The sequence below is a fragment of the Microcaecilia unicolor genome, chromosome 10, assembly GCF_901765095.1.
Source record: "Microcaecilia unicolor chromosome 10, aMicUni1.1, whole genome shotgun sequence".
Taxonomy (NCBI): domain Eukaryota; kingdom Metazoa; phylum Chordata; class Amphibia; order Gymnophiona; family Siphonopidae; genus Microcaecilia; species Microcaecilia unicolor.
The window spans coordinates 29,414,375-29,440,871 of NC_044040.1; the positions used below are offsets into that span (position 1 = coordinate 29,414,375).

General features: G+C 43.5%; 1 protein-coding gene across 1 annotated transcript in view; it reads right to left on the bottom strand.

The window, feature by feature from the left end:
• Window positions 1-26,497, bottom strand: part of RELN (reelin) — a 568,089-nt gene that overhangs the window by 12,299 nt on the left and 529,293 nt on the right. The window contains exons 60-63 of the mRNA XM_030217170.1: window positions 24,367-24,524; window positions 16,588-16,807; window positions 13,526-13,723; window positions 11,631-11,729 (exon numbers count right to left, since the gene is read on the bottom strand). Of these exons, the coding sequence (XP_030073030.1) occupies window positions 11,631-11,729; window positions 13,526-13,723; window positions 16,588-16,807; window positions 24,367-24,524 (675 nt within the window). The remainder of the gene's footprint in view (window positions 1-11,630; window positions 11,730-13,525; window positions 13,724-16,587; window positions 16,808-24,366; window positions 24,525-26,497) is intronic.

Here is a 26,497-nt window from a genome sequence, read left to right on the forward strand (position 1 = left end):
ACTAAATTCATTTCAAGATGAAACTGTGACTGTTTCACATTAGTTTGATTTGGGTATGTTTATTTATATATGGATGTACCAGAGAGACTCCCCCCAAAAAAGTCTTGAAAAAAATCAAAAGTTTTAATGCAGTCACAAGTTTCTTTTGTAATTAAATATATGGCAGGATAATATCCCTTGCAAATCATTTGTGCCAAGGTTTTGTGATTTTCTTGAAAGTAATCGGTAGGAAGCAATGGTTCTGGCAAAGCTAATGCTGCAATTATGACTAACACACTACAAAAGATAAGAACTGTGGGTGGGTCGTCGATCCCTGCCAACCAGCAGGTTCCTGACAGAACAGAATGGTGCACCTCAAAAGGCTGACTTGATCAGTACAATAGACCACTTCTGCCTTTCTTTCCACGCAAATCCCCTCTGTATGGGGCCCTTTTACAAAGGCGCTTAGGCGCCTACACGCGTCCAATGCATGTCAAATTGGCACTACCAACTGGCTACTCCGTGCCCCGGGCGGTAATTCCATTTTTGATGCACGCCCAAAACACGCGGTAGAAAACATTTTCTATTTTCTACTGCGTGACTCTTATCCGACGGTAATCGACAGTTTACGAGCGCTGGCCGCTTATCGCCTGGTTAGCGCATTGGAACCTTACCACTAAGTCAATGGGTGGCGGTAAGTTCTCAGCCTGAAAATGGACGCGTGCCGGTTTTAATTTTGCCGCACATCCGTTTTCTGGCACACAAAAAATGCCTTTCTTCCAGGTGTGCTGAGGAAATGGACCTGTGCATGTCCAAAACACACACCTACACCAGTGCAGGCCACTTTTAAGCACACCTTAGTAAAAGGGTCTGTAATAGAGGAATGTGCTGGCTAGCATGGCTCCAATAGGGCCTGTATGTATTTTGTAACTGTACTTTTCTCAGTAGCTGGTGCCCACAGTTCTTAATAACAACTTTTTTTTAACATTTATATGTTTATATAGAAATGGTTTCCAGATGTACATGCAAAAAATTGTGCTAATGTATTGTGCAACAGATAATGTAGATAAAACTCATTGTCCAAGTGAAGCAAGTACTTGGATAATCAGTTCTAAAGAGGTGTGCACAGAAAAATACGATTATAATCTCAGGTTCTTCGTACCCAAAACCTTTACAAACAAAACATGTAAAAAAAAAAGAGCAAACTTGTCTTATTAGCAAGTAAATAAATTTAAAATAAGATCCAAAGGGACAAAAATAGTGCAACGGCTTCAACTGCAATAGTCAGAAAAAAAAATAGCTGGAAAAATTAACAAAATGTAGATGGAATCGGAAAGTGGTGTTTACCAAAGAGTTCGGCTCTTGTGGCTAACCAGCTAACAGACTATTTAGAATTACATAATATCCTCTACCCAGCACAGTTAGGTTTTGAAAAGGGCTTTAACCCTGAAACTTTCTTAGGTAGGTTGATAATTCAAACTAGGAACCTATGGTATAGAGATTATCGAGCTGTTATTCTGCAATTCGACTTATCTTCTGCGTTTGATCTGGTCGATCACTGGCTCTTATTACAGCTATCAAGTGACAGGCCTCTCAGGTGAGTACTTGACTGGTTTAAAGGTTCCTTATCAAACAACATATAGGAGCTATTTTAATAAAGTACATTAGGCAGTTTGGCGAGAGTCAACAGCTAACGCACAACATATGAACAGCCAATGTGGTATATTTACAGTTAGGACATGATAAGTCATGCATGAAGGCCATTTTTGGGAAAGGCAGAATAGGGTGGGCCATGGGTAGAGGCAGTGGCGTCATGAGGGCAGCTGACACCCGGGCGGGTCGCCGCTACGCATCCCCCCCGGGTGCAGTGCGACGCACCCTCCCCCCTCCGTAGCACAACCCCCCCCCCCACGAGAACATACCTGGAAGGCGGTGAGGGGAGGGCCAATCCGGCGAGTGCACACCGCTGGGGGGTGTCGGCGCCTCGCTAATTCCTTGCTCTCTCTGCCCCGGAACAGGAAGTAACCTGTTCCGGGGCAGAGAGATCAAGGAACCAGCGAGGCACTGACACCCCCCAGTGGCGTGCACCCGGGGCGGACCACCCCACTGCCCCCCCTTCCTACGCCACTGGGTAGAGGAATGGGTGTGGAAAGTGTTTGGGACTGAATGCACTACACTTACTGCATGCTAATCTCTCTATATAAAATGCACCTCCAATGTTCTATTGATGCCTCACTTTTCCCAACGTTCTAAAAATGAGGCGGTGTAGATCGATGCTCCTCCATGAGTGTATGCCCCGCCCTTGCGTCACAACGTGATGACATCGAGGGCGGAGCACTTACACTCAACGAATAGCATCGCCCACCCATTCCTACACGAAAAAAAGGGACATCAGACGGATCGCGAACGCGAATGAGCAGCAAGAAAGGGAGGACTACCATCGCCCCGCCCTCGTGTCACAACGCGATGACAACGAGGGCGGAGCACTGACACTTGGGAGGAAGCGAGGGAGGAAAGCAGCATGAACGTGGGAGGGAGGGAGCGAGCCTGCCTGAACGTGGGAGGCAGGCAGGCAGCCAGACTGAACGTCGGAGGGAGGGAGCCAGCCAGGCAGAACGTGGGAGGGAGGGAGGGAGGGAGGCAGCTTGAACGAGGCAGTGGGAGAGAGGGCCATGACCCTGAAAGGGGGAGGGGGGCCACGGCCCTGAAGCTGCGAGGGGAGGGGGAGGGAAGACAGGGGGTGCCCCTGCCGCACACTCTCATTCTTTCTCACACACACACTCTCACACAGACAGCCTCACTATGTCACACACACACACTCGCACATTCACTCTGTCTCTCTCACACAGTCACTCTCACACACACTCTCTCAAACATAAAAACATAGATGAAAACCTTGCTAGCCCCCGTTTCATTGGTCTCAGAAACGGGCCTTTTTTTACTAGTTAACAATATTTTAAATATGCTTGTTCTTTATACATAAAGTATATTTTCCATGCATTTTTTAAGGGGTTACCGTTGTTTTCCATATTATCCAAGTTTTCACTTATCTGACAATGGCTCAGTCCCGTTTACGTCAGATAATTTTATTTATTTATTTATTTATTTATTGCATTTGTACCCCACATTTTCCCACCTTTTTGCGGGTTCAGTGTGGCTTACAGTAAGTTATGAAGACTGGAAGTACATTTTGTTACAGCTCAGTTATGGATTACATTATGAAGTGTTATGAGACAAGTTTTGTAACAAGGAATATAATAATGGAAAAGTTCATTGAGACATTGGAAGGAAAGAACGGGAAACTAAGTGGGGCGATACATTGGAGGGAACCCGCGGGAAACAGGTATGATTGAGGTAAGTTTGCGGGAGATGAGAAGGTGAGGTAGGGGAAGGGAATTCAGAGTGGCTGTAGTGATGCATCGTTGGACAGTGAGTGCGGTTTTATGTGTTATGGTTCTTTCCGTAAATTTCCTCAAAGAGGTGGGTCTTCAGTAGTTTGCGGAAGGTTTTTTGCTCTTGAATCGTTTTCAGGTTGCGTGGCAATGAATTCCAGTACTGCGTGCTCATGTAGGAAAAGGTTGACGCGTGCAGTGTTTTGTATTTCAAGCCTTTGCAATTAGGGAAGTGGAGGTTGAGGAAAGTTCTGGATGATCTTTTGGCGTTTCTTGGTGGTAAGTCTATTAAATCCGACATGTAGGCTGGGGCTTCACCGTGAATGATTTTATGGACTAATGTGCATACTTTAAAGGTAATGCGTTCTTTAAGTGGGAGCCAGTGTAGCTTCTCTCGTAAGGGTTTTGCACTTTCATATTTTGGTTTTCCTAAGATGAGTCTGGCTGCTGTATTCTGGGCTGTTTGGAGTTTTCTCAGTATTTGCTTTTTGCAACCTGCGTATAGTGAGTTGCAGTAGTCCAGATGGCTGAGAACGAGGGATTGCACCAGGCTACGAAAGACGGATCTTGGGAAGAATTGTCTTATTCTTTTCAGTTTCCACATGCAGTAGAACATCTTTTTGGTTGTGTTGTTTGCCTGAGTTTCGAGTGTTAGGTGGCGGTCGATAGTGACTCCAAGGATTTTTAGCGTCTCTGAGATTGGAAGGTTTAGTGTTGGTGTGTTTAAAGCGGTGAATTCTTTCGTGTTGTATTGGGACGTGAGTATCAGGCATTGAGTTTTTTCTGCATTTAGTTTCAAGCGAAAAGCATCTGACCAGGTGTTCATGATGTGTAGACTTAAGTTGATTTCACTGGAGATTTCTTTAATGTCTTTTTTGAAAGGGATGTATATAGTTACATCATCGGCGTAAATATATGGGTTGAGGTTGTGGTTCGATAGGAGTTTCGCCAGGGGGATCATCATTAGGTTGAAAATGGTTGGTGAAAGGGGAGATCCTTGTGGTACTCCACATTCGGGTGTCCAGGCAGCAGACGTGGTTGAATTTGATGTGACTTGGTATGATCGTTGAGTTAGGAACCCCTTGAACCAGTTTAGGACATTTCCTCCAATACCAAAGTATTCAAGTATGTGTAGTAGGATTCCGTGGTCGACCATGTCGAAGGCACTTGACATGTCGAATTGTAGGAGGAGTATATTGTTGCCGGTTGCAATCATTTGTTTAAATTTAGTCATGAGGGTAATCAGTACTGTTTCTGTGCTGTGATTCGACCGGAATCCTGATTGGGCATCATGCAGTATTGAGTGTTTGTTTAGATAATCTGTGAGTTGTTTAGTTACCATTCCTTCGGTTATTTTGGTTGTTAGTGGTATGGATGCTACTGGTCTGTAGTTGGTTAATTCGCTTGCGTTTTTCTTTGTGTCTTTAGGTATTGGGGTAAGTAAAATTTTTCCTTTTTCTTTAGGGAAAAGTCCGTTTTGTAGCATAAAGTTTACGTGGTTCGTTAGGTCTGTTATGAATTGTAGAGGAGCTGATTTCATAAGGTTGTTTGGGCATATGTCTAGTTTGCAGTGAGATTTGGCGTATCTTTTTAGAGTTTTCGAGATGAGATCTTCTGATATTAGCTCGAAGTCGGTCCAGGTTCTGTCTGCTGGGTATGTTCCGGCTTCTGGGTCTAGGCATTCTAGAAGTGTGACGTATTCGATAGGGCTGGTGGGTATTTTAAGTCGTAGTTGTATGATTTTCTCTTTGAAGTATTTCGCAAGGTTGTCAACATCTGGTATGTCTTTGCTGTTGTTTGTAACTGGTGTGGTGTCTAGAAGTTTGTTCACAAGGTAGAAGAGTTTATGTGTGTCATTGTAGTTTGGTCCTATTATTGTTTTGTAGTGTGATCTTTTAGTCTGTCTTATGGTGTATTTGTATTTCCTCCGGAGTAGTTTCCAGGCATTTAGTGTTTGTTCATCTCTCTTTTTGTTCCATGCGCGTTCTAGTTTTCTGACTTGTGTTTTAAGTTTTTTCAGCTCTTCGTTGAACCATGGATTTGCTTTTTTCCTGTGTGATGTTCTAGTTTGGATTGGTGCGATTTTGTCTAATGTTGTTGTGCATAGATCGTCCCATTCTTGGAGGAATTGGATGGTGCTAGCACTTGTTGTCCATTCGTTCTGGTAGATCTGTTGCCAGAATGTTGTGGGGTCTATTTTTTTTCCTCTCGTGGTGTATGTTGTTCGCTCATGTTTGTTGATTGTGTTTGTATGTGTTTTTCGCCAGTAGAGAGAGACAGTTGCTTTATGGTGGTCTGACCATAGTGTGGGTGTCCATGTAGTGTCTGTAAGTATGATAGTTTGGTCCGGGTCAAATTTGTGTGTTATTATGTCTAGTGTGTGTCCTTTTTTGTGTGTTGGTTGCGTGTATGGCGTGTGTAGATCCCATAGATTTAGGAATTCTTTGCATTCTCGTGTGCTTGTTGAGGTGTCGTCTTCAAGGTGTAGGTTGATGTCTCCTATTATAAGGATGTTTGAGGCAGATACACAAGTATTCGAGATGAAGTCCATGAGTTGTGTTTGGGAGTCTTGCCATTTTCCCAGTGGTCTGTAAAATAGGATTGCATTAAGGTGTCCTATTAGGTTTGGATGATTAATTCTTGTCGAGGCGAGTTCAAGTTGTGGTGAGGTAGATTCACCCGTGATTGTGATAGTGAATTCCTGTTTGTAAATTATAGCTATTCCGCCTCCTCTTTTTTTTCCATTTCTTGTCCAGTGGGTGATTTTGTATTCTGGTGGGCACGCTTCTAGGATGGCGGGGTCTGTGGGGCTCTGGAACCAGGTTTCTGTGATGAATAGAAGGTCTAACTTATTTGTGGTGATCCAGTCTAGTATATCTATTGAATTGCTTACTGCTGATCTTGCATTGATGTATCCTAGTTGGATTAAGCGGTGTAGTTCTGTGGGGTGGTTCATTGTGTTTATTTTTATTAGTTGTCTGTTTATTCGGTGACTGTATTTATTGTTGCTGTTACTTTCCTCTTTTTGTTGGTGGTATTCATTTTCCGAGATTTTTTTTCCTTTTGGTTGGTGGTATTCATTTTCTGAGATTTTTCCTTTTGGTTGGTTGTAGTATCTTTGGTTTGGTGAGTTGTTGCTAGGTTGGTGTGTTATGGGTGGGTTGTAATGGATGTTCTTTAGAGTGGGCATTGTGTGTATGTGAGTGCTGTGTGATTTGTGAGCTGTGGGGTTATTGTTGTGTTGGTTGTGGAATGTGTTTACGTGTGAGAGTAGGGTGAGACAGTGAATGGTTAAAAGTGTTATACTGGTGTTCATCTCTGTGGTTAAGACTCTGTGGCAACCATTCAAGTGAATTAAATTTAAAGCGAGGTAGGCTTACAGTTGCTTTTAAGCTTACCAATATTTCACACTGATCAAGTGAGATAGTTGCATTTAAGTTAAGCTATTCGCATTGCAGTACAAAGCTATATAAGTTGCATTTAAATTAAGCAGTTAGCAATGCAAGTACAAAGCTATATAAATTGCATTTAAATTAAGCAGTTAGCAGTGCAAGTACAAAGCTATATAAATTGCATTTAAATTAAGCAGTAGCAGTGCAAGTACAAAGCTATATAAATTGCATTTAAAATTAAGCTGTTAGCAGTGCAAGTGTAGAGCTATTTCTATAGTTTGTCTTTAAGCGAAGCAAGGCACTTACATTAAAGCTTTCAATTTAAGCAAAGCAAAGAATTGACTTTAAGTTAAATTAGAAGCAGTACATGCAATTAAAGCAAGCTAAGCAGCAGTTATTGTAGTTATTACGTGCTGTGCTGGTGATCGTGGTGCTCTTTGCCCGTTTGCTTTGATCGTCTTCCCGCCATGCTGGTCTCATCTTTCTCCGTTGTCCGTTGCCAGATTTCCTCGCTTCTTTGCAAGTTCAGGTGATTGGGCAGTGATTAGGGAGCGGCGTTTGTATCTGTGGCGTTCAGCGCTGGATGAATTTGTGCGAGACGGTGCAGTGCGGGTGTAAATCGAGGGAAGAGGTAGTGTGGACGGCGTGATCCCGGTCTTGGCTCCAGCACCAGTGCCCGTCTTCCACGTGGCTTCGGTGCTTCCGGGTCTCCGTGTTCAGACTTTGTTCGTCTTTCGTGGGACTACAGTCTCGTCCGATATTCCACCTCCTCGAAGTTAACGGGGTTTTGTTCGCAGGCACTCGATCGGTGATTCGCGCTGTGCGTCTGACCGGACAGTCAGCTTCAGTGTCGGTCTGATCTCGACGGGCCTCTCGCTTGTTCCCCTGACCTAAGCGGCGTACCTGTTGTAGTTCGGGATGTGGCGAAATCGCCGGTCGCTGGTCAGTAGGCCTGAGTCGGGTTGATCCTGGGATAGTGCTCGGGTGGCGGCCTCGTGGAAGGGCCCGATTCACTCGTCTTCCTGTGATAGCCCGGTGAATTTCCTCTTCCACCTCCGCTTTCAGCTTCCTCTTTTGGCGGTCCCCGCTCTAGAGGAGATATTCCACCTCCTTGTCCTCGACGGGGGCCTCCCGGGTCGTGATCTTTAGTCGATCCCGGTGGTCCTCGGCGGAGCTCTCTGGCTAGGAGTCTGATCAGGTCGCCATCTTAGCCATCAGCGCCTCTCACCTCCGTGTGAAAGCGCTGCAGGCAGCAAGCAGATCGCTCTGCTGCTGCCTGCAGCGCTTCCACACGGAGGTGAGAGGCGCTGTCAGGTCAGTGCAGGGGCCCGATACGGAGGGGAGCGGCGGCGGGGATGGGGGGGAGGTTGAAGGTTGGTGCGCGCAATGTTCGTTTCCAGGCTCCAGCAGCAGCATCCAACAGTCTGAATCCATTTCCCTCTCTTTTCCGCCCTCTGTCATCACGTCTTGACGTGAGGGCGGGACAAAGAGCTAAGTCTCTACTGCGCATTTGCAGGTGAGTCGATCACTTGCCATTTATATGTTTGATTACTGATGTCAACTTGGATGTGTAATGTGGGATGTTAGAGATCTAAGTGAGCCTCCATAAACTCTCATAACATTTTGATTTAGGATAATAGTAGGCAGCATGCGTCCCACGATGTCTGGCTCCAGTTTTAAAGACTAAATTATGGTGTTCCTGTTCAAGGAAGTTATTGGGAAGAGTTTAGGGATGTGCACTTGTTAGTTTACCATACTTTGTATTGTTATTTGAATATTTTTGCTGTCTATTGCTTATCTTTGATTTATTCCTACTGTACACCACCTTGACTGAATTCTTTCAAAAAGAGGCAGTAAATAAATCCTAATAAATAAAATTAATTGGTTTGTTAGCATGCCTTAAAAAATGTAGCATGTGCAAAATTGATTTAATATGCCTTAATTATGAATCAATCCATTTTCATGTATGAAAAAGTTCTAATGTGTATTAAAAATTGTTATTAGACCAAATGTGTGAAACAAACTGAAAAATTCACCTGAAATCATAAAAATTTCTCAAAAATATTTGCTTATGCACATTTCTAGAAGGGTTGCCTCTTTCTGTCAAGCACTGCAAGACATCAGTTCAAAACTTCAAAGCAATCATACTTTGGATTATAGTGGAGCTATTGGGTTAGAGATAAAGTGCATCCATCGTGTTTAAAAGAAGTAGCTGTGTTAGTCTGGTGTAACAAACTTGACAGAGATAGGCGGTCTGTTACAGACCAACCAATTTATTGAGTCCACAGACTGGACTCTATCCTTAACTCATACCTCAGTAAGAGCTCCTTTTACTAAGCTGTGGTAAGCACTAGGGCACGCTTTCTGAGCCTTAAAAGTTCTTATCGTGGAATATGCTGAGGTGTCCTGCAGTAAGTTCCAAATTGGAACGCGCTCTACCCACGCACTAAACAAGAATTTTTATTTTTTGGTTGAGGGAACATGTCTGGAGGGGCACTGAGTAGGTGTGTCTGTGCTAATCAGCACATCCGCATTACCGCTCGCTAGGGTTACCATATGGCTCCAGAAAAAGGAGGACGGATTGAGCCAGCCGGGTTTTACTTCCATTGCTTTCCATTGAAAGCAATGGAAGTAAAACCCGGCTGGCGCAATTGCTTTCCATTGAAAGCAATGGAAGTAAAACCCGGCTGGCTCAATCCGTCCTCCTTTTTCTGGAGCCATATGGTAATCCTACCGCTCGCTAACTAATTAGTGCAGGATTATTGCATGAGCCTTTACTGCCTATGGTAAGTGCTCATGTATAATGGCAACGTACAGGATAACACACTGGCTTCTAAGCGGGGATTGTCAAAACATAAATCTTTATTGTGGCACAAACAAAAGACTCAACATGGCCGTGTTTTGGCAGGTCTGCCTGTGTCCGGTCTTTTGTTTGTGCCACAATAAACATTTATGTTTGGAAACTCCCCGCCTGGATGTCAGTGTGCTATCCTCTACTCTTCAGTTTGTTTTGGATTCAGTAGAGGCCATTTCCTGTTTCTTCCTAACATTAGTGCATGGCAATTAATTGAAAAAAAAAACATAAAGTAGAAAATTGGCCATTTTACTGCTATGGTAAAAATGGCCTTAGCACTTGAGAAAAACCTATGTAAGGTACGCTAAGGCCACTTTCTACCAGGGGCATAGCCAGACCTTGAGGTGGGAGAGAGCCAGAGGCCAAGGTGGGGGGGGGGGGGCACATTTTGGTCACTGCCTCACTGCCGCTGTGCTGCTGCTGTAACATCTTGGCTGGCGGGGGTCCCCAACCCCCACCAGCTGAAGCACTGCCACCTCAAATACCTTGGCTGTCGGGCGTTCCCAACCCCTGCCAGATGAAGACTTCGACCAGTGCTGGTCTCCGGCACTGCCACATTGCCTGCCCAGCTCTATTTTCCCCTCGTGTCCGGCATGCTTCTTTTAGTGAAACAGAGCGTGCCCAACATGAGTGGAAGAGAGAGCAGGGTAGACAATGCGGCAGTGCCACCGCAGTAGACCAGCACTGGGGACCCCCGCCAGCGAACCCGGGGCCCAGAGCAAATTTGGGGGGGCCCCACCTAGCTACGTCACTGCTTTCTACTGCAGCTTAGTAAAATGATCCCTAAACTGATTAGCCTATAAGGTGCCACCTGCCTTAGAATAAGCCAAAGCTAAAAGCTAACAAAACTGAAATAATATATCCTAAATTCTTCACACAAATGAAGTAAATAAGATACTTGTTAAGATGTTTTTAGTCCGATTCCCATTTTGGGTTTGCAATTAAGTGTATCACCCTAATTTATTAGCACAATAGTTTCACATGTCATACTTTACCAGGATTAAAATGCTCTGAAAGATAATGCAGGAAGAGTTCTCGGAAGCTTGCTGAAATGCTCATGCATTTTCTTGAAAACGCATTTCAGATATTTAAATTACCTCGAGTGTTTTGTGCACATGCAAATGCCTGAACACCTTTGAAATATGTGTTCTTCTCACCTGGCCAGCACAGGCAGGCTGGAGTTAATAACTTGTAAAATAAACAACAGTGGCCAGCAGTGAGCTTGGAGCTGGTAGTCACACCACAATGTGTGGACTGCTGTCCCACTCAAAACTACGACCAAGTAGTTTACAAAAATTCTTTGTGCAGTAATGGAGGGAATAATTATACATGTGTGTATGAGAGAAAGAGACAGAGAAAAGGGAATTAAGGGGAGAGAGGGGTTTAGAGTGAAAAAGGAGAAAAAGCATTCAACCTATAAAGAAAGCATTCGCTCCCACCCCATGATTAAAAAAAACCCCCAAACATTTCAAATATAATTTCCCTGTGCATTGAGAACCTCATAATTAATTTTTGAATGGGTCGTGTGGAAGCTGGGCAGCTGATTGACTTCCCAGAAAAGCCAGGATAGTTTTAAGATGTCCGATTCCTTTCTAAAAATACTCAAAGAACGGTATATTTTACATAGTACATGTTTGTACTGCATACATGGGACAAACAAAACACCTTCCTAATTCTCCAGTGCTCAGGGATTGCAAAGGTGCCAAGATTGAAGCTATGTGCATGATTATGCATCTGGCTTTGCATCTGCATGTACACCCAGGGAGGCTTTAAATATGTCATTTTAATCAATGCAAGATTTTACATAAACACGTGATTTTTTTTTTGTTTAACTTAAGAGCCAGCACCTCTTTCCGTGCACTTCTCTAAGGCTTATGTTTCCATATTACTTTATGGCATTGTCCTAAACACGGATCTTCGCAGCCAGTGAAGAAAGTAAGCAAAAGGCTCCTATCACCTTGAAGGATTTTCAAGGGGTTTTTGAAACGGATGCAAGGGGTATCGGATACTCACAGGACGACTTCTACATGGTCCAAAGCCCACTGATCATGACCTGTTCCATTATGGCGAGGCTGCCACCAACGAAGTAGGACCCCTTTCATTCGAGCTTCCCTGTCAGGATAAAATAAGCCTGGTCAACACGAACAAGACGATGTTTTGCACTAAATTCTGAAAAATAAACCACTTAAAACAGCAAAGGATACATTGCTCATAAATTACACATACATCAAAAATAAACAATTATGAAAGAAATGACAAAAAAAACAATGCATACCTGAGATTCAAACAAGGGAGCCAAGTATAGAACAAAAGGGAGATACTTGAAGAATAACCCTTAAGGAAACATTATTCAAAGGTACAGAGAGTGTACTGGAGCATTGCACTATGGGAGAAGACAAATTCTTACCATTGCTTCTTGTAAAACATTTACAAGGAAATTGTAGAAAAATGTTGTTCCTAGATCCAACATTTAAGAACACTTGTCCAAAAAGGACTTGAACCAATTCCCCCAGGTATGGAACTCAAAATTGTGGGTGCATACCCAATTTGCACAATTTGACTAATGAGCCAAAGAAACACTGATAAATGAGCACTAATAATTATTGGTACTAATTGGCAATAATTAGAATTTACATGCATATGTGTGGATCTGAAAGGGGGGCATGGCCATGGGAGGGGCATAGGCAAGGCTTGGGGTAGTCTAAGAATTTGCACGCAGTGTTAAAGAATATGGCAGATCTGCACTTAATTTAGGTGTGAGGATTTACACCAGGTTTCAGCTGGTGTAAATCCTTGCCCCTAGGTGCAGTAAATGGTGCCCAGCTTTGAGTGCCAATTATAGGACAGCGCTTAGCACTCATTTTGTTTGGCACCGATTTTTCAGTTGCTTACGTCAGACGAGGGCGGGCCAGGGAGGAAAGGAGGGAAGTCCGGAGAAGCGATCAGCTGTTGTTGCCGGTGCAGCGCCTTCACACGGAGGTGAGAGGCACTGTGAGGGCCCGGTGGCAGACAGAGGGTGGAGGGGGGGAGCGGCGGGACCACGAGGGGGGATGGAGGATGGCGGGGAAGTTGTCATTTCAAGGAAGGAAGGAGTAAAGTTCTGATTTCAAAGCAGGGGGGAGTGGCAGCGGCAACCTCGGGTGGGGGGGCAAGGTCGTCCATAAAGGATGCTCCTGACGAGCACTTGGTCGTTTTTGCCCCCTCCTGATTTTTTAAAAACATTTTATACGTTTTCCAAGCCCGCGCAGCCCCAACGAGAGGTACAGACCTCTCGTTAGATTTCCCAGCGTTAGGGCAAGCGGAAAAGCTTAGTGCACCTCATTTCAATAGGGTTTCTACACAATTTGCTCATCTGCATTCCGTTTGCATTAGCTGCTACCGTCGTCGGAAAAAAGTAGTGTATGCCAGGGTTTACTACTTGTTCGTTAATGGCTCATTATTGGCTCGTAAAGTTTAGTGTATCTGGCCCTTTATCTGGTTAGCTATCCGTTAGTGATCTGAATATGGCTGCTAACTGAATAAGCCCCAGCTCCGCCCATGCACTGCTCCAGCCCTGTCCACCAGAAGATCCCCGAATATCCCTCTCATAGGCAGTACCATTAGTTAATCAGATAACTGCTTTGAATATTGTCCCCACTAATCACTAAGGGGTCCTTTTACTAAGGTGTGCTAGTGTTTTTAGCGAGCACTAAGTGCTAGAGATGCCCATAGAAATATATATGTGTCTCTAGCATTTAGCATGTGCTAAAACTTTGTAAAAGACCCCCTCATTCTCTTGCTTTTTCCACTTAGCTATTCTCCTTTGAACTCTCTCTAATGTATTCTTTTGCAGTGCATGTATTTTCACAAGATTAGTCCTTTCAGATGCATTAACAGTGAGGCCGTTATAAGGTTGGGACGGTACTTACAGTGGAATATTGTACGACACTCTTTGGGCTTGTATAAAGTCCTTTGGCTGATGCTGGGCGATTACTTGCCAGGTAATTCCATTATTCACACTGTACTGGAGTAGCACTGCCTTGTCTACAGTATTAGGGTCACTCAGATTGGTGTTACAACTGTCTGTCTGTGAGAGGCTTCCAATTTGCAGAACAAACATTATTTTGCTTAAAAGGAAAAAAGAAATTGCATAGAGAAGCATGTCAGAAAATTGTAATATTTGTTTTTAGAAGTTCATTAATTTTTGTCAACACTGAACAACTGTAATAAATCACTCAAACTGATGCGAAAGGAGAAAATATTTTGATAACTGTTTGTGCTTCTGATTTTAGTTTCAAATATAACTATACAAGATGAGGCCAGTACTCAGCTATGTGGCAAATATATCATTTGAAATGCTAATTTTCATATTACGCCTACATTAAGCAATTTTTATCTATTTAGGTGGCATCACCAAATATACTCGAACGACTTGAACTGTCTAAGCTGGACAATCAAGTCATATCTGCTATTTGTGTGGTCCGTGTAGTAGCTGAATATTGCCAATGAGATGTATAAATTATACATCTAAGTGGCACCACCCCTGGAATGCCATAAATCCTAACCTTTTTTTTGGATGATTAATTGTGGCTTTATAACAATTTATACACCCAAAATTATCCATTCAAGTGGTCCAAATTTAAAATAAAGGAAAAACACTTATGTGCTTGGCCTTGTTGGTGACCACAAGTGTTTTTTTAATATCAGTCTGGTTGTGTATAGAACTGGTATTATGTATGCAATGGGCACTTGATTTTTGCTGTGGCATACAGTTACACAGTAATACAGTAAATGATGGCAAATAAAGACCCGCATGGTCCATCCAGTCTGCCCAACAGGGTGGCCAGAGCCATGCCTGCCACTCTGTGCGGGACTCAGTCACTCATGCTTAAACATGAGTTGTTAACGTTTCAAGTGTCTACTATGCCAACCATATAGGCAGCTAAACATGATGGGAGTCTTGGTTATAACCAGATATCATCCACAAGTCTTGCTGACATATTCAACTTACCACTCAAGGTGTCTTCCCCTCCCCCTTGAGCTGCACAGCACCCTCACTCACAGCACATGACAATAAAGTGATCTACAATACTGGAGTTGCCGAAGCTTGACCTGTCTTGTCTTTTGAGTTGCATTGTTGGTGTATATATATATATATATATATATATATGTTGTCACACTTCCCACTGCCACCATTGTATTTTCTTTTCAGCCTACATGGCAGGTGGTTCTCTTCTTGCACGTCTGAATGTATCAGTGCCTCCTAACACTGAGGGCCAGATGCACTAAAGTCATTGTTAGAGCCGTTCCCTACCGAATTCCATAGTGAATCGGTAGGGAATGGCTATGCATCAAGGAAAGGGAATGCAAATGAGCTACTCGTTGTAGCTCACTTGCATCTCTATTCCATCGTAAAACAGTCAGCCAATCAGCCGGTCGAGCATGCGCAGAGCAGCAAAGCGTTATGCCGGCTGCTCTGCGCATGCCAAATACACCCGAAGACGCCGCGTTGCTCACCCTCCCCCCTCCGGCCACAATAATAAAAACAAAAGTGCAGTTGAGGCCGGCCATCGAAAAAAAGCCGTCTTTTTTCAATGGCCGGCCTCAACTGCACTTTTGTTTTTATTATTGCGGCAGGGGGCGGAATGACGGCGGGAAAACGGATGGCTTTTTTCGATGGCCAGCCTTATTGTGGCGGGGAGCGGAAATGACGGCGGGGGGAAAACGGTCTTTTTTCGATGGCCGACCTCAACTGCACTTTTGTTTTTATTATTGCCGCGGGGGGGGGGGGGGGGCGGAATGACTTTTATAGCGGTTTTTCATCAGTTTTCAATCCCGCACAACCCCAACCAGAGGTACAGACCTCTCATTAGAGTTTCCAGCGTTAAGGCAATCAGAAAAGCTTAGTGCATCTCATTACAATAGGGTGTCTACACAATTTGCTCATCTGCATTCCGTTTTCGTTAGCTGCTAACGTCGTCGTAAAATGGCTTTTAGTGCATGCCAGGGTTTACTACTTGCTCGTTAATGGCTTGTTAGGTTTAGTGCATCTGGCCTGAAACACTTCAACTATGCCTATGCTTTCTGTTCCCCCAGTGAGACCTCAGGTGATCCAGACTCATAGCAGGGCTCTGAGATTGCTCATGAGCAGGATTTCTGCCATGAAAACCAGTGAGTAAGTGAAGCTTTGGCTTAGAAATTTTTTTTTTCCACAGGTTGTAGGTGTCAGGCTATCCCCCTCAAAAAACGCTAAGCTGAGAGGCCAAACATCAGCAAAGATGTAACTGTGATCTTTTTGGAGGTCTCTTTCGACAGAATGATCCATAAGCATGTAAATATTCCTTTTTAGTTTAAATATAAACCTGAGAATATTTTCTGTATGTGGCCATTGTGGAAACAATAGATATTTAGACCCCCTTTTACTAAGGCACACTCATGTTTTTTTGCGCGCGCTAAAATTGGGGGTGCGCTAAACGTTAGAGACACCAATGCAACTCTATGACTTGGCCCTTTGGATCTTCCACCATTTTGTTTTGTGTTTCCATGCTAATTTCAGCTTTAAAAAGATCAACTTAACCACATCAGAAATTTGGGATTCCAAAGAAAACACTGCATCTACAAAGACTCCATATCTTTAACACTATCTGCCAGAGTTGGGGGTGGGAGGGGCAAAGCCAGTAACAATGAGATACCAATTTATTTGCTTTGATATACTGGATTTCAGAGCCAGAGTTAAGTTCAAGCAGATGGTCATAAAGCCCAGAGCTAATTTGTTTGCACAATCTTTAAATGACGTATCTTCTCTAGGATTTAATTTCTTGCAATGTCTGTAAAGGGAAAAATACATATAAAAACAGTGCAGGCAAAATCTTTAGCAAACAGCACTGTATGAGTTTGTATCCATTAGGACTAAATATTAACTAATCTGGGCATAAATCCTTCAGTGCTTTTAGCACTAATTGGCATTTAACTAGGCTATAAAACACTTTACCTTGCTCTGGTGAGATCCAGGGGCTTGGTAATGGCTTGTCTGATCTGACAGCCATTGCAGTACAATGAGTCTCCGTGAGCATAGGGAGCCAGCTGTCCACATCCATTGCCTATTACTCCACCCTGAATGTTCTGCCAGTTTTGCTCTGTGACTTTTTCAGATTCAAAGTTATCTTTGATGTAACTGGGAAGGTCATGGCTGAAAACAGAACAGTCATCACCTAAAATCAAAAATTTAAAAAGGTTAATTTGAAAAGGCAAGCTTTGTAGAATATGTGAAGGCCTAAATATGTTTTCAAAAGAAGGCCAGTGTAATTTATTTATTTATTGCATTTGTATCCCATATTTTCCCACCTTTTTGCGGGTTCAGTGTGGCTTACAATAAGAAATGAATGATGGAAGTACAATTTGTTACAGATTGGTTATGGATTACATTGTGCAGAATTATGCGAGACAATCGAAGTGTCGTTAAGGAGTGCAACAATGGAACACAAACATTGAACATTGGAAGGAGACAATGGGAGCTTAAGGGGCAATACTAAGGCAAAAGACATATTTCTGTGAGTAAAGGTATGAGTGATGTGGGATTACGGGGATGAGAGTTCAGAAGTGGATTTATAGTGCATTAATAAACAGTAAGTGTGGATTTTATGTGTTTTGGCTCTTTCCGTAAATTTTTTCAAAAAGATGGGTCTTCAATAATCTGCGGAAGGAAGCTTGCTCGTGGATCGTTCTTAAGTTGCGCGGCAGTGTATTCCAAAACTGCGTGCTCATGTGAGAAAAGGTTGACGCGTGTAGCGTCTTGTATTTCAAGCCCTTGCAGTTGGGGAAGTGGAGGTTGAGGAAGGTTCGGGATGATCTTTTGGCGTTTCTGGGTGGTAAGTCTATTAGCTCAGACATGTAGGCTGGGGCTTCGCCGTGGATGATTTTGTGGACTAATGTGCATACTTTAAAAGTGATGCGTTCCTTGAGTGGAAGCCAGTGCAGATGATGCAGAGTCTGGGAAATATATCACACTATGCCCCTTATTTTAGAAGCCCTATTTCCGATTTACAGGTGCAAAATACCAGCATTTACACATGGATATCAAATAAATATACAGAACTTCAATTTTCAAAAGCTGTGAATTTACATGTGTAAATCTGCAATACATGCATATCAGATGATATGACAATTGGGTGTGGTTTGGGCAGGAGCAGGGCGAAACAAAAAAAAAAAAAAGGCATGTAAATACCCTGTTTCAGAGGGGGAATGCATGTCTATGATCAATGAGGACAACATCGAGATTTACAGCTGCTCCTGGAGGAATTAGGGAAGATTGCCCACTTAATTAGCCAAGATCACAATTAGCCTTGTGATTTTGGGCAAGTCACTTAACCCTCCATTGCCTCAGGTACAAACTTAGATTGTGAGCCCTCCTGGGACAGAGAAATATCCAGTGTACCAGAATGTAACTCCCCTTGAGGTACTACTGAAAAAGGTGTGAGCAAAATCTAAATAAATATTTGAGATTCTACATGGAATGTTCGTACTATTTGAGATTCTACATGGAATGTTGCTGTTGCTACTACTGGAGATTCTGGAATGTTGCTACTAGTTGAGATTCTACATGGAATGAATGTTGCTATTCCACTAGCAACATTCCATGTAGAAGCCTGCCCTTGCAGATCAGCAATGCGGCCGCGCAGGCTTCTGTTTCTGTGAGTCTGACGTCCTGCACGTATGTGCAGGACGTCAGACTCACAGAAACAGAAGCCTGCGCGGCCGCATTGCTGATCTGCAAGGGCAGGCTTCTAAATGGAATGTTGCTAGTGAAGGAGTAGCCCAGTGGTTAGAGCACTGGTCTTGCAATCCAGAGGTGACCAGTTCAAATCCCACTGCTGCTCCTTGTGATCTTGGGCAAGTCACTTAACCCTCCATTGCCTCAGGTACAAACTTAGATTGTGAGCCCTCCTGGGACAGAGAAATATCCAGTGTACCTGAATGTAACTCACCTTGAGCTACTACTGAAAAAGGAGAATGAATGTGCACTGGGGATCTGAAGTCTTTTTACCGCTTACCAGGAGACTGTGTGAAATAATATAGTTTGTTCCATTATGGCAGAAAAAAAGTCCAAGTTTTGGGAATGCCCAAATCCCACCCCCAACATGCCCCCCTTGTGATTTGGATGCACTGCATATGAACTACATAGAAAACCATCTTAATAATGGGTTTTGAAAATAGCGATTTGGATGTTTTGACCAACAAAAATCCATCTGCTGCTTTTTGGATGTTTGCCTGTTTTGAAAATAAGTCCCCAAATGACATGCAATATGACATTGGCATTTTCTATGTCATTTGAAATGAAAGCACAGACCTACTCTATACCCTATCTGTGCAGGTTCAGATGTTATTTTCATACATTTCATACCGAGGAAGATTTGGGTGTGGGATACCGGTGTCGGAAATGGTATTTCAAGCGGACGAGTCGGAGAAACTTACTGACTTCACGGTAAACCTGGAGGACGTAATGGGGCAGTTCGGCAAACTGAAGAGTAGCAAATCTCCTGGACCGGATGGTATTCATCCTAGAGTACTGATAGAACTGAAAAACGAGCTTGCGGAGCTACTGCTAGTGATATGCAACTTATCCTTAAAATCGAGCGTGGTACCGGAAGATTGGAAGGTGGCCAATGTAACGCCCATTTTTTAAAAAGGCTCCAGGGGAGATCCGGAAATTATAGACCGGTGAGTCTGACGTCGGTGCCGGGGAAAATGGTAGAGGCTATTATTAAAAACAAAATTACAGAGCACATCCGAGGACATGGATTACTGAGACCAAGTCAGCATGGCTTTTGTGTGGGGAAATCTTGCCTGACCAATTTACTTCAATTCTTTGAAGGAGGTGAACAAACATGTGGACAAAGGGGAGTCGGTTGATATTGTGTATCTGGATTTTCAAAAGGCGTTTGACAAGGTACCTCATGAAAGGCTACAGAGGAAATTGGGAGGGTCATGGGATAGGAGGAAATGTCCTATTGTGGATTAAAAACTGGTTGAAGGATAGGAAACAGAGAGTGGGGTTAAATGGGCAGTATTCACAATGGAGAAGGGTAGTTAGTGGGGTTCCTCAGGGGTCCGTGCTAGGACCGCTGCTTTTTAATATATTTATAAATGATTTAGAGATGGGAGTAACTAGCGAGGTAATTAAATTTGCTGATGACACAAAGTTATTCAAAGTCGTTAAATCGCGACAGGATTGTGAAAAATTACAAGAGGACCTTACGAGACTGGGAGACTGGGCGGCTAAATGGCAGATGATGTTTAATGTGAGCAAGTGCAAGGTGATGCATGTGGGAAAAAAGAACCCGAATTATAGCTACGTCATGCAAGGTTCCACGTTAGGAGTTACGGACCAAGAAAGGGATCTGGGTGTCGTCGTCGATAACACACTGAAACCTTCTGCTCAGTGTGCTGCTGCGGCTAAGAAAGCAAATAGAATGTTGGGTATTATTAGGAAAGGTATGGAAAACAGGTGTGAGGATGTTATAATGCCGTTGTATCACTCCATGGTGCGACCGCACCTTGAGTATTGTGTTCAATTCTGGTCGCCGCATCTCAAGAAAGATATAGTAGAATTGGAAAAGGTGCAGCGAAGGGCGACTAAAATGATAGCGGGGATGGGACGACTTCCCTATGAAGAAAGACTAAGGAGGCTAGGGCTATACAGCTTGGAGAAGAGACGGCTGAGGGGAGACATGATAGAGGTATATAAAATAATGAGTGGAGTGGAACAGGTGGATGTGAAGCGTCTGTTCACGCTTTCCAAAAATACTAGGACTAGGGGGCTTGCGATGAAACTACAGTGTAGTAAATTTAAAACAAATCAGAGAAAATGTTTCTTCACCCAACGTGTAATTAAACTCTGGAATTCGTTGCCGGAGAAAGTGGTGAAGGTGGTTAGCTTAGCAGAGTTTAAAAAGGGGTTGGACGGATTCCTAAAGGACAAGTCCATAAACCGCTACTAAACGGACTTGGAAAAATCCAAAATTCCAGGAATAACATGTATAGAATGTTTGTACGTTTGGGAAGCTTGCCAGGTGCCCTTGGCCTGGATTGGCCGCTGTCGTGGACAGGATACTGGGCTCGATGGACCCTTGGTCTTTTCCCAGTATGGCATTACTTATGTACTTATATCTTTACCTATTCTGCTTGTTTAGGTACCTACTGTGCCTTAACTAATTATGACCCTGACTCTTTCCTAATTTGCACATGCCAAAGTAGTACAGTAAAACCTCTGTTTTCGTTAACGTCGGTTATTGTCGTTTTCGGTTTTCGTCGTTTTTTTTTTTTTTCAAAAAATTTGTCTTGGTTTTTGTCGGTTGCCTCAGATTTCGTCGGCGTGCATGCTGTACTTGTGCTCTGAAGACAGAGAAAACCCTTCTCTTTTTCTCGCCTAACCTCTACTTCTGTAGCACACAACAGTACGACACTTCCTGCCTTTACATCTCTCCCCCTGTGAGAGACGTCCAAAGTGAAAGGTGAAAAAAAAACCCTATAAAATACTTTTCAAAATTATTGCCTTGGTTTTTGTTGGTTTCGGATTTCGCCAATTGTTTTCGGACAGATTACCGACAAAAACCGAGGTATCACTGTGTATAAATGTACTGTTTCAAAACTGTTGTAAGTCATCTACTACTACTTACTTCTACAGCGCTACAAGGCATACGCAGCGCTGTACACCATACATGAAAAGACAGTCCCTACTCAAAGAGCTCACAATCTAAAAATGGAATGTTGCTAGTGGAATAACAACATTCCACGTAGAATCTCAAATAGTAGCAACAGAATCTCCAATAGTATCAACATTCCATGTAGAATCTCAAGTAATAGCAACATTCCAGAATCTCAAATAGTAACAACATCCCATGTTCCACTGCACTAACTACTAGGCTACTCCTCCAATAGCAACATTCCATGTAGAAGCCTGCCCTTGCAGATCAGCAACGCGGCCGCGTTGCTGATCTGCAAGGGCAGGCTTCTACATTACTACTACTACTACTTATCACTTCTATAGCGCTACAAGGCATACGCAGCGCTGTACACCATATACGTAAAGACAGTCCCTGCTCAAAGAGCTCACAATCTAAATAGGACAGACAAACAGACAGAACAATTAGGAGGTAAGGGAATTAAAGAGGTGGGGATAAAAGGTACAGGCAAGTGAGCAGTGATTAGGAGTCAAAAGCAGTGTTAAAGAGGTGGGCTTTTAGCCTGGATTTGAAAATGGGCAAAGACGGGGCTAGACGTACATCTGAGCTCTTTAGTTGGAGAAGCATGTAATAAATGAATGAACATAATGACATTTGCATGCTTGAACTAGTATTTCTCAGATTTTGACCTACACGTGTCATAGTCCTGGAACAACCTATATTTCTTCATACATAATGGCCATATATGTCATTATATAAATACTCTGTTTATGATGCTGCAGGGTGTTTCTCACATTGCTGACTAAGGAAGTTGAATATTTATATCTAATTAGGTTAAAGTCATGCTAGCATACAGTAGCTGTACTGTTTAGTTTTGCCAGAGAACTTGCACAACAGGGTAGATGTTTTCAGACTTCCTTTTTTTTTAAACTTCCTTTTTTTTTTTTAACTGACAGTTTCCTCCTGTTCCTTTGGGCTTCAGCTTAATCAGAAACAGCCTCCGTTGGGATACAGTGCCAACTATACGGTACTTTTCCACATTTTGAAATTCTCCTCTCTACTATCCAGCCCAAACCTTTCAGTGATATCCCTCAGTCTGGGCCACAGACCAGGTCTCTCTCCAGAACTCAGCTATTATGCACCTAGGGGGTCCTTGGTGATACTAAGTACTCGCACCTTTTCTATTTTCTGCTACAATTGACCCACGGTTCCCAAGTATTAATAAAAGAGCCCAGGCTCTGCTCACTGCAAGCACATATCTACAGCGTCCCCCCTCCCCAAAAAGAGAACAGCATGTTGCAACCAGCTCATAATAGCCTAGTTCCTGTAAAACATGGGGGACACTAGACATACAGGTCTGAACTCTGTTAGTTATAGTCTTACTGACAAAATGACAGCTGTCACATATTGTGTGTGACATTTTAAGATATTTAAAACTAAATTATTTCAAGCACTTACCAAAGCTTTTTGCCAGGGCCACTGTTATCTACTTTGCTGCCATGTGCAAATAATTACTGTGCTGTCCTTCCCCCAAGTGGATTCCTATGGAGCAGGCCCAGCCAATAGGGGCCTCAGCCTCCCCACTTTGAGCATTCAAGCCCCCTCTGCTTTAATGGCTGGTGGGAATGCCCAAGTCCCACCAGCTGAAGAGGTCTTCTGCACGAGTGCCCCCACCTGTGCATTCTGAGCAGCTCTTAAGTCAGCTGGTGTGTATCAGCTGCTGATGCCAGCACTCTTGTGCATGTTGAGTTCGGTGACTGTTGCTGGCATCAGCAGCTGAAGCACATCACTGAACTGAATGCTGCTCTGGTGAAGGGGGCACCTAGATGTGGGTACAGTGGGTTTGTGGTGGGTTTTGGAGGGCTCGCTGTTTCCTCCACAAATGTAAGAGGTAGGGGGAGTATGGGCCTGGGTCCGCCTGTCTGAAGTGCGCTGCACCCTCTAAAACTGCTCCAGGGACCTGTATGCGCTGTCATGGACCTGAGTATGACATCTAAGGCTGGCACCAAATATTTTTTAAGATGTTTTTTTAGGGTGGGAGGAGGTTAGTGACCACTGGGGGAATAACGGGAGGTCGTCCCCGATTCCCTCTGGTGGTCATTTGGTCATTTCGGGCACCTTTTTGTGCCTTATTCTTAAAAAAAAAACACGTCTGGGTGAAAACGTCCAAGTTTTACTTTAGGATGTCCCTGCTTTTTTTGATTATGGCTCAAAGACGTCCAAGTTTTAGACACGCCCAATTCCCGCCTTCAACCACGCCTCCGACACACCCCCTTGAAATTTGGACGTCCTTGTGACAGACTTCAGTTACAGAAGTCCAAAATCGGGTTTCGATTATACCGATTTGGACGTCTCTGGGAGGTGGACGTCCGTGTTCCGATTTATGTCGAAAGATGGACGTCCATCTCTTTCGAAAACGAGCCTACATGTGACCTGACTTAGTCTGTTTTGGCAGGGTACTGTTTCCCAAATTTCTTCAACCATAGTGTTCTGAGGTACAGGCAACGTTACTTCTGGCTGCTCTAATGGCATGTTGAAGCTCCAAAGACTGCCACCACACTATCAGCTCTCATATGAACAGGTATTCCTGGGCAAGCATGTCAGCTCTCCTCCCAATGCATGCTTAGATGCTTCTGGATGCTAATGGCTCTGTTCCATTGTTGATGTCTCCCACAAATAGCAACTTAACTTAATATTTTGTTCAATGTCTCAGGGTGAAGAGGGGTGGGGAAGCTTTAGCACCACCAAAGGTTCCTGTATCTCCCAAGGACATCTGTGTCGATAAACTGAATAGCTGCCAGATAACTCCAATAGAAGGGAAAAAGAGTGTAGAGAGAAATTTTCTCCTGTTGCTTTTACTTTTTCCCATATTAAATCATAGGTAAAATTTACAATACACAAGTGCACTATTTGGCCATCTTAACACCACACCTCCCTGTGCTGTGATAATGTTTTCAATAGCCTTAAACATTAGCGAATTTCTGATAAAGTAACAAAGGGATAAATAATATGTAAACATAAAAATCTGGTACCTTGTTGAAAGCATGGCATTTGCGTAATCTGGTAGATAAAAAAAAAGTACTTCTGACCTTGGTATCCTTCGTCACAAATACAAACGGCTCCGGTTGTGCAATATCCATGCCCACTGCAAAGCTTGGGACAAGCCTCCCCGATATACACATGGTCTATCGCCCAGCTCTGCCTCTCTGCCTCTTCTCCATTCTGAATCCACCGAAACTGTGTGGAACTACAGCAAACAACAATGGAAGAAATCAACTGGGCTATTTTTTTAATTACCCATTATTGCAAACCCCGTAATGGGGCATATTTACCAATAACTCATGTTAATTGCATTAATGCTCATTAAACTGAAATTGACATCTATTAATACAGGTTAGGAAATCTAGCCCTTAGTTTGCACCTGAGGTAACAAAGGGTGTCATGACTCGCTCAAGGTCAGACAGAACATCAACAGGATTTGAACCCCAGTTTATGTGGTTCTCAGCCTGATGCTTTATCCACTAGGCTATTCTCCCCCTCATGGAACAGTAACCAGTGCCCTACTCATAATAGACATAGACCTAAGCTCTTCACAGTGCATGCTAAAGTAATGTCTTTTATTAATTTTTTAAAATATTTTTGTTGATATTGAGGTACTTATATTTTTGGTTATTTTACTAAAATGCAACACCCAAGGTAGTTTTCAGCAGTTACAGTTTAACATAAAACTTACAATTTTGTTAACAGCATAACAATAGTAAAGTGACCGAGTATAAATATTTATTTATTTTATTTATTGATTCCTATATCCCACGTTATCCAAAAAAGCAAATTTTGGTTCAATGTGGCTTACAATTAAAACAATGAATAACAGTATACGTATATTAAAATGAGATTTCTACATTAATGATTACATAGAAAGATATTTTTTAAACAGATAAGTAACAGATAAGATAAATCCAATAAATGAGATAAACTTGAAAACAGCAAATTGAAACCTAATAATAGGACTATCATGAAACAGGATCAAAAACATACACATTTAACAACACTGAAATTCAAATAACAGGCGGGGCTAGTGCTAGGCAGACTTCTACGGTCTGTGCCCTGAAAATGGCAGATACAAATCAAGGTCAGGTATACACATAAAGCAGCACATATGAGTTTATTTTGTTGGACAGACTGGACCATGCAGGTCTTTCTCTGCCATCATCTACTATGTTACTATCCTGCTTATTTTCGAAGGAGAAGGGCGCCCATCTTCCGACACAAATCGGGAGATGGGCGCCCTTCTCCTAAGGGCGGCCAAATCGGTATAATCGAAAGACGATTTTGGCCGCCCTCAACCGCTTTCCGTCGCAGGGCCAGCCAAAGTTCAAGGGGGCATGTTGGCAGTGTACCGAAGGCGGGACAAGGGTGTGGTTAAGAGATGGCCATTCTCGGCCGATAATAGAAAAAAGATGGGCAGCCCTGACAAGCATTTGGCCGACTTTACTTGGTCCATTTATTTTCAGGACCAAGCCTCAAAAAGGTGTCTGAACTGACCAGATGACCACCGGAGGGAATCGGGATCACCTCCCTGTACTCCCCCAGTGGTCACAAACCCCCTCCCACCCTAAAAAAAATTAAAAACATTTTTTTGCCAGCCTCTATGCCAGCTTCAAATGTCATACCCAGCTCCATGACAGCAGTATGCAGGTCCCTGGAGCAGTTTTAGTGGGTACAGTGCACTTCAGGTAGGCGGACCCAGGCCCATCCCCCCCCCTACCTGTTACACTTGTGGTGGTAAATGTGAGCCCTCCAAAACCCACCCGAAACCCACTGTACCCTCATTTAGGTGCTCCCCTTCACCCATAAGGGCTATGGTAGTGGTGTACAGTTGTGGGTAGTGGGTTTTGGGGGGGCTCAGCACCCAAGGGAAGGGAGCTATGTACCTGGGAGCAATTATTGAAGTCCACTGCAGTGCCCCCTAGGGTGCCCAGTTGGTGTCCTGTCATGTGAGGGGGACCAGTGCACTACAAATGCTGGCTCCTCCCATGACCAAATGGCTTGGATTTGGCCGGTTTTGAGATGGCCGTCCTTGGTTTCCATTATCGTCGAAAACCAATGCCATCCATCTATAAGGGCGGCCATCTCTAAGGTCGACCCAAATGTTGAGATTTGGCCGTCCCCGACCGTATTATTGAAACAAAAGATGGACACCCATCTTGTTTCGATAAT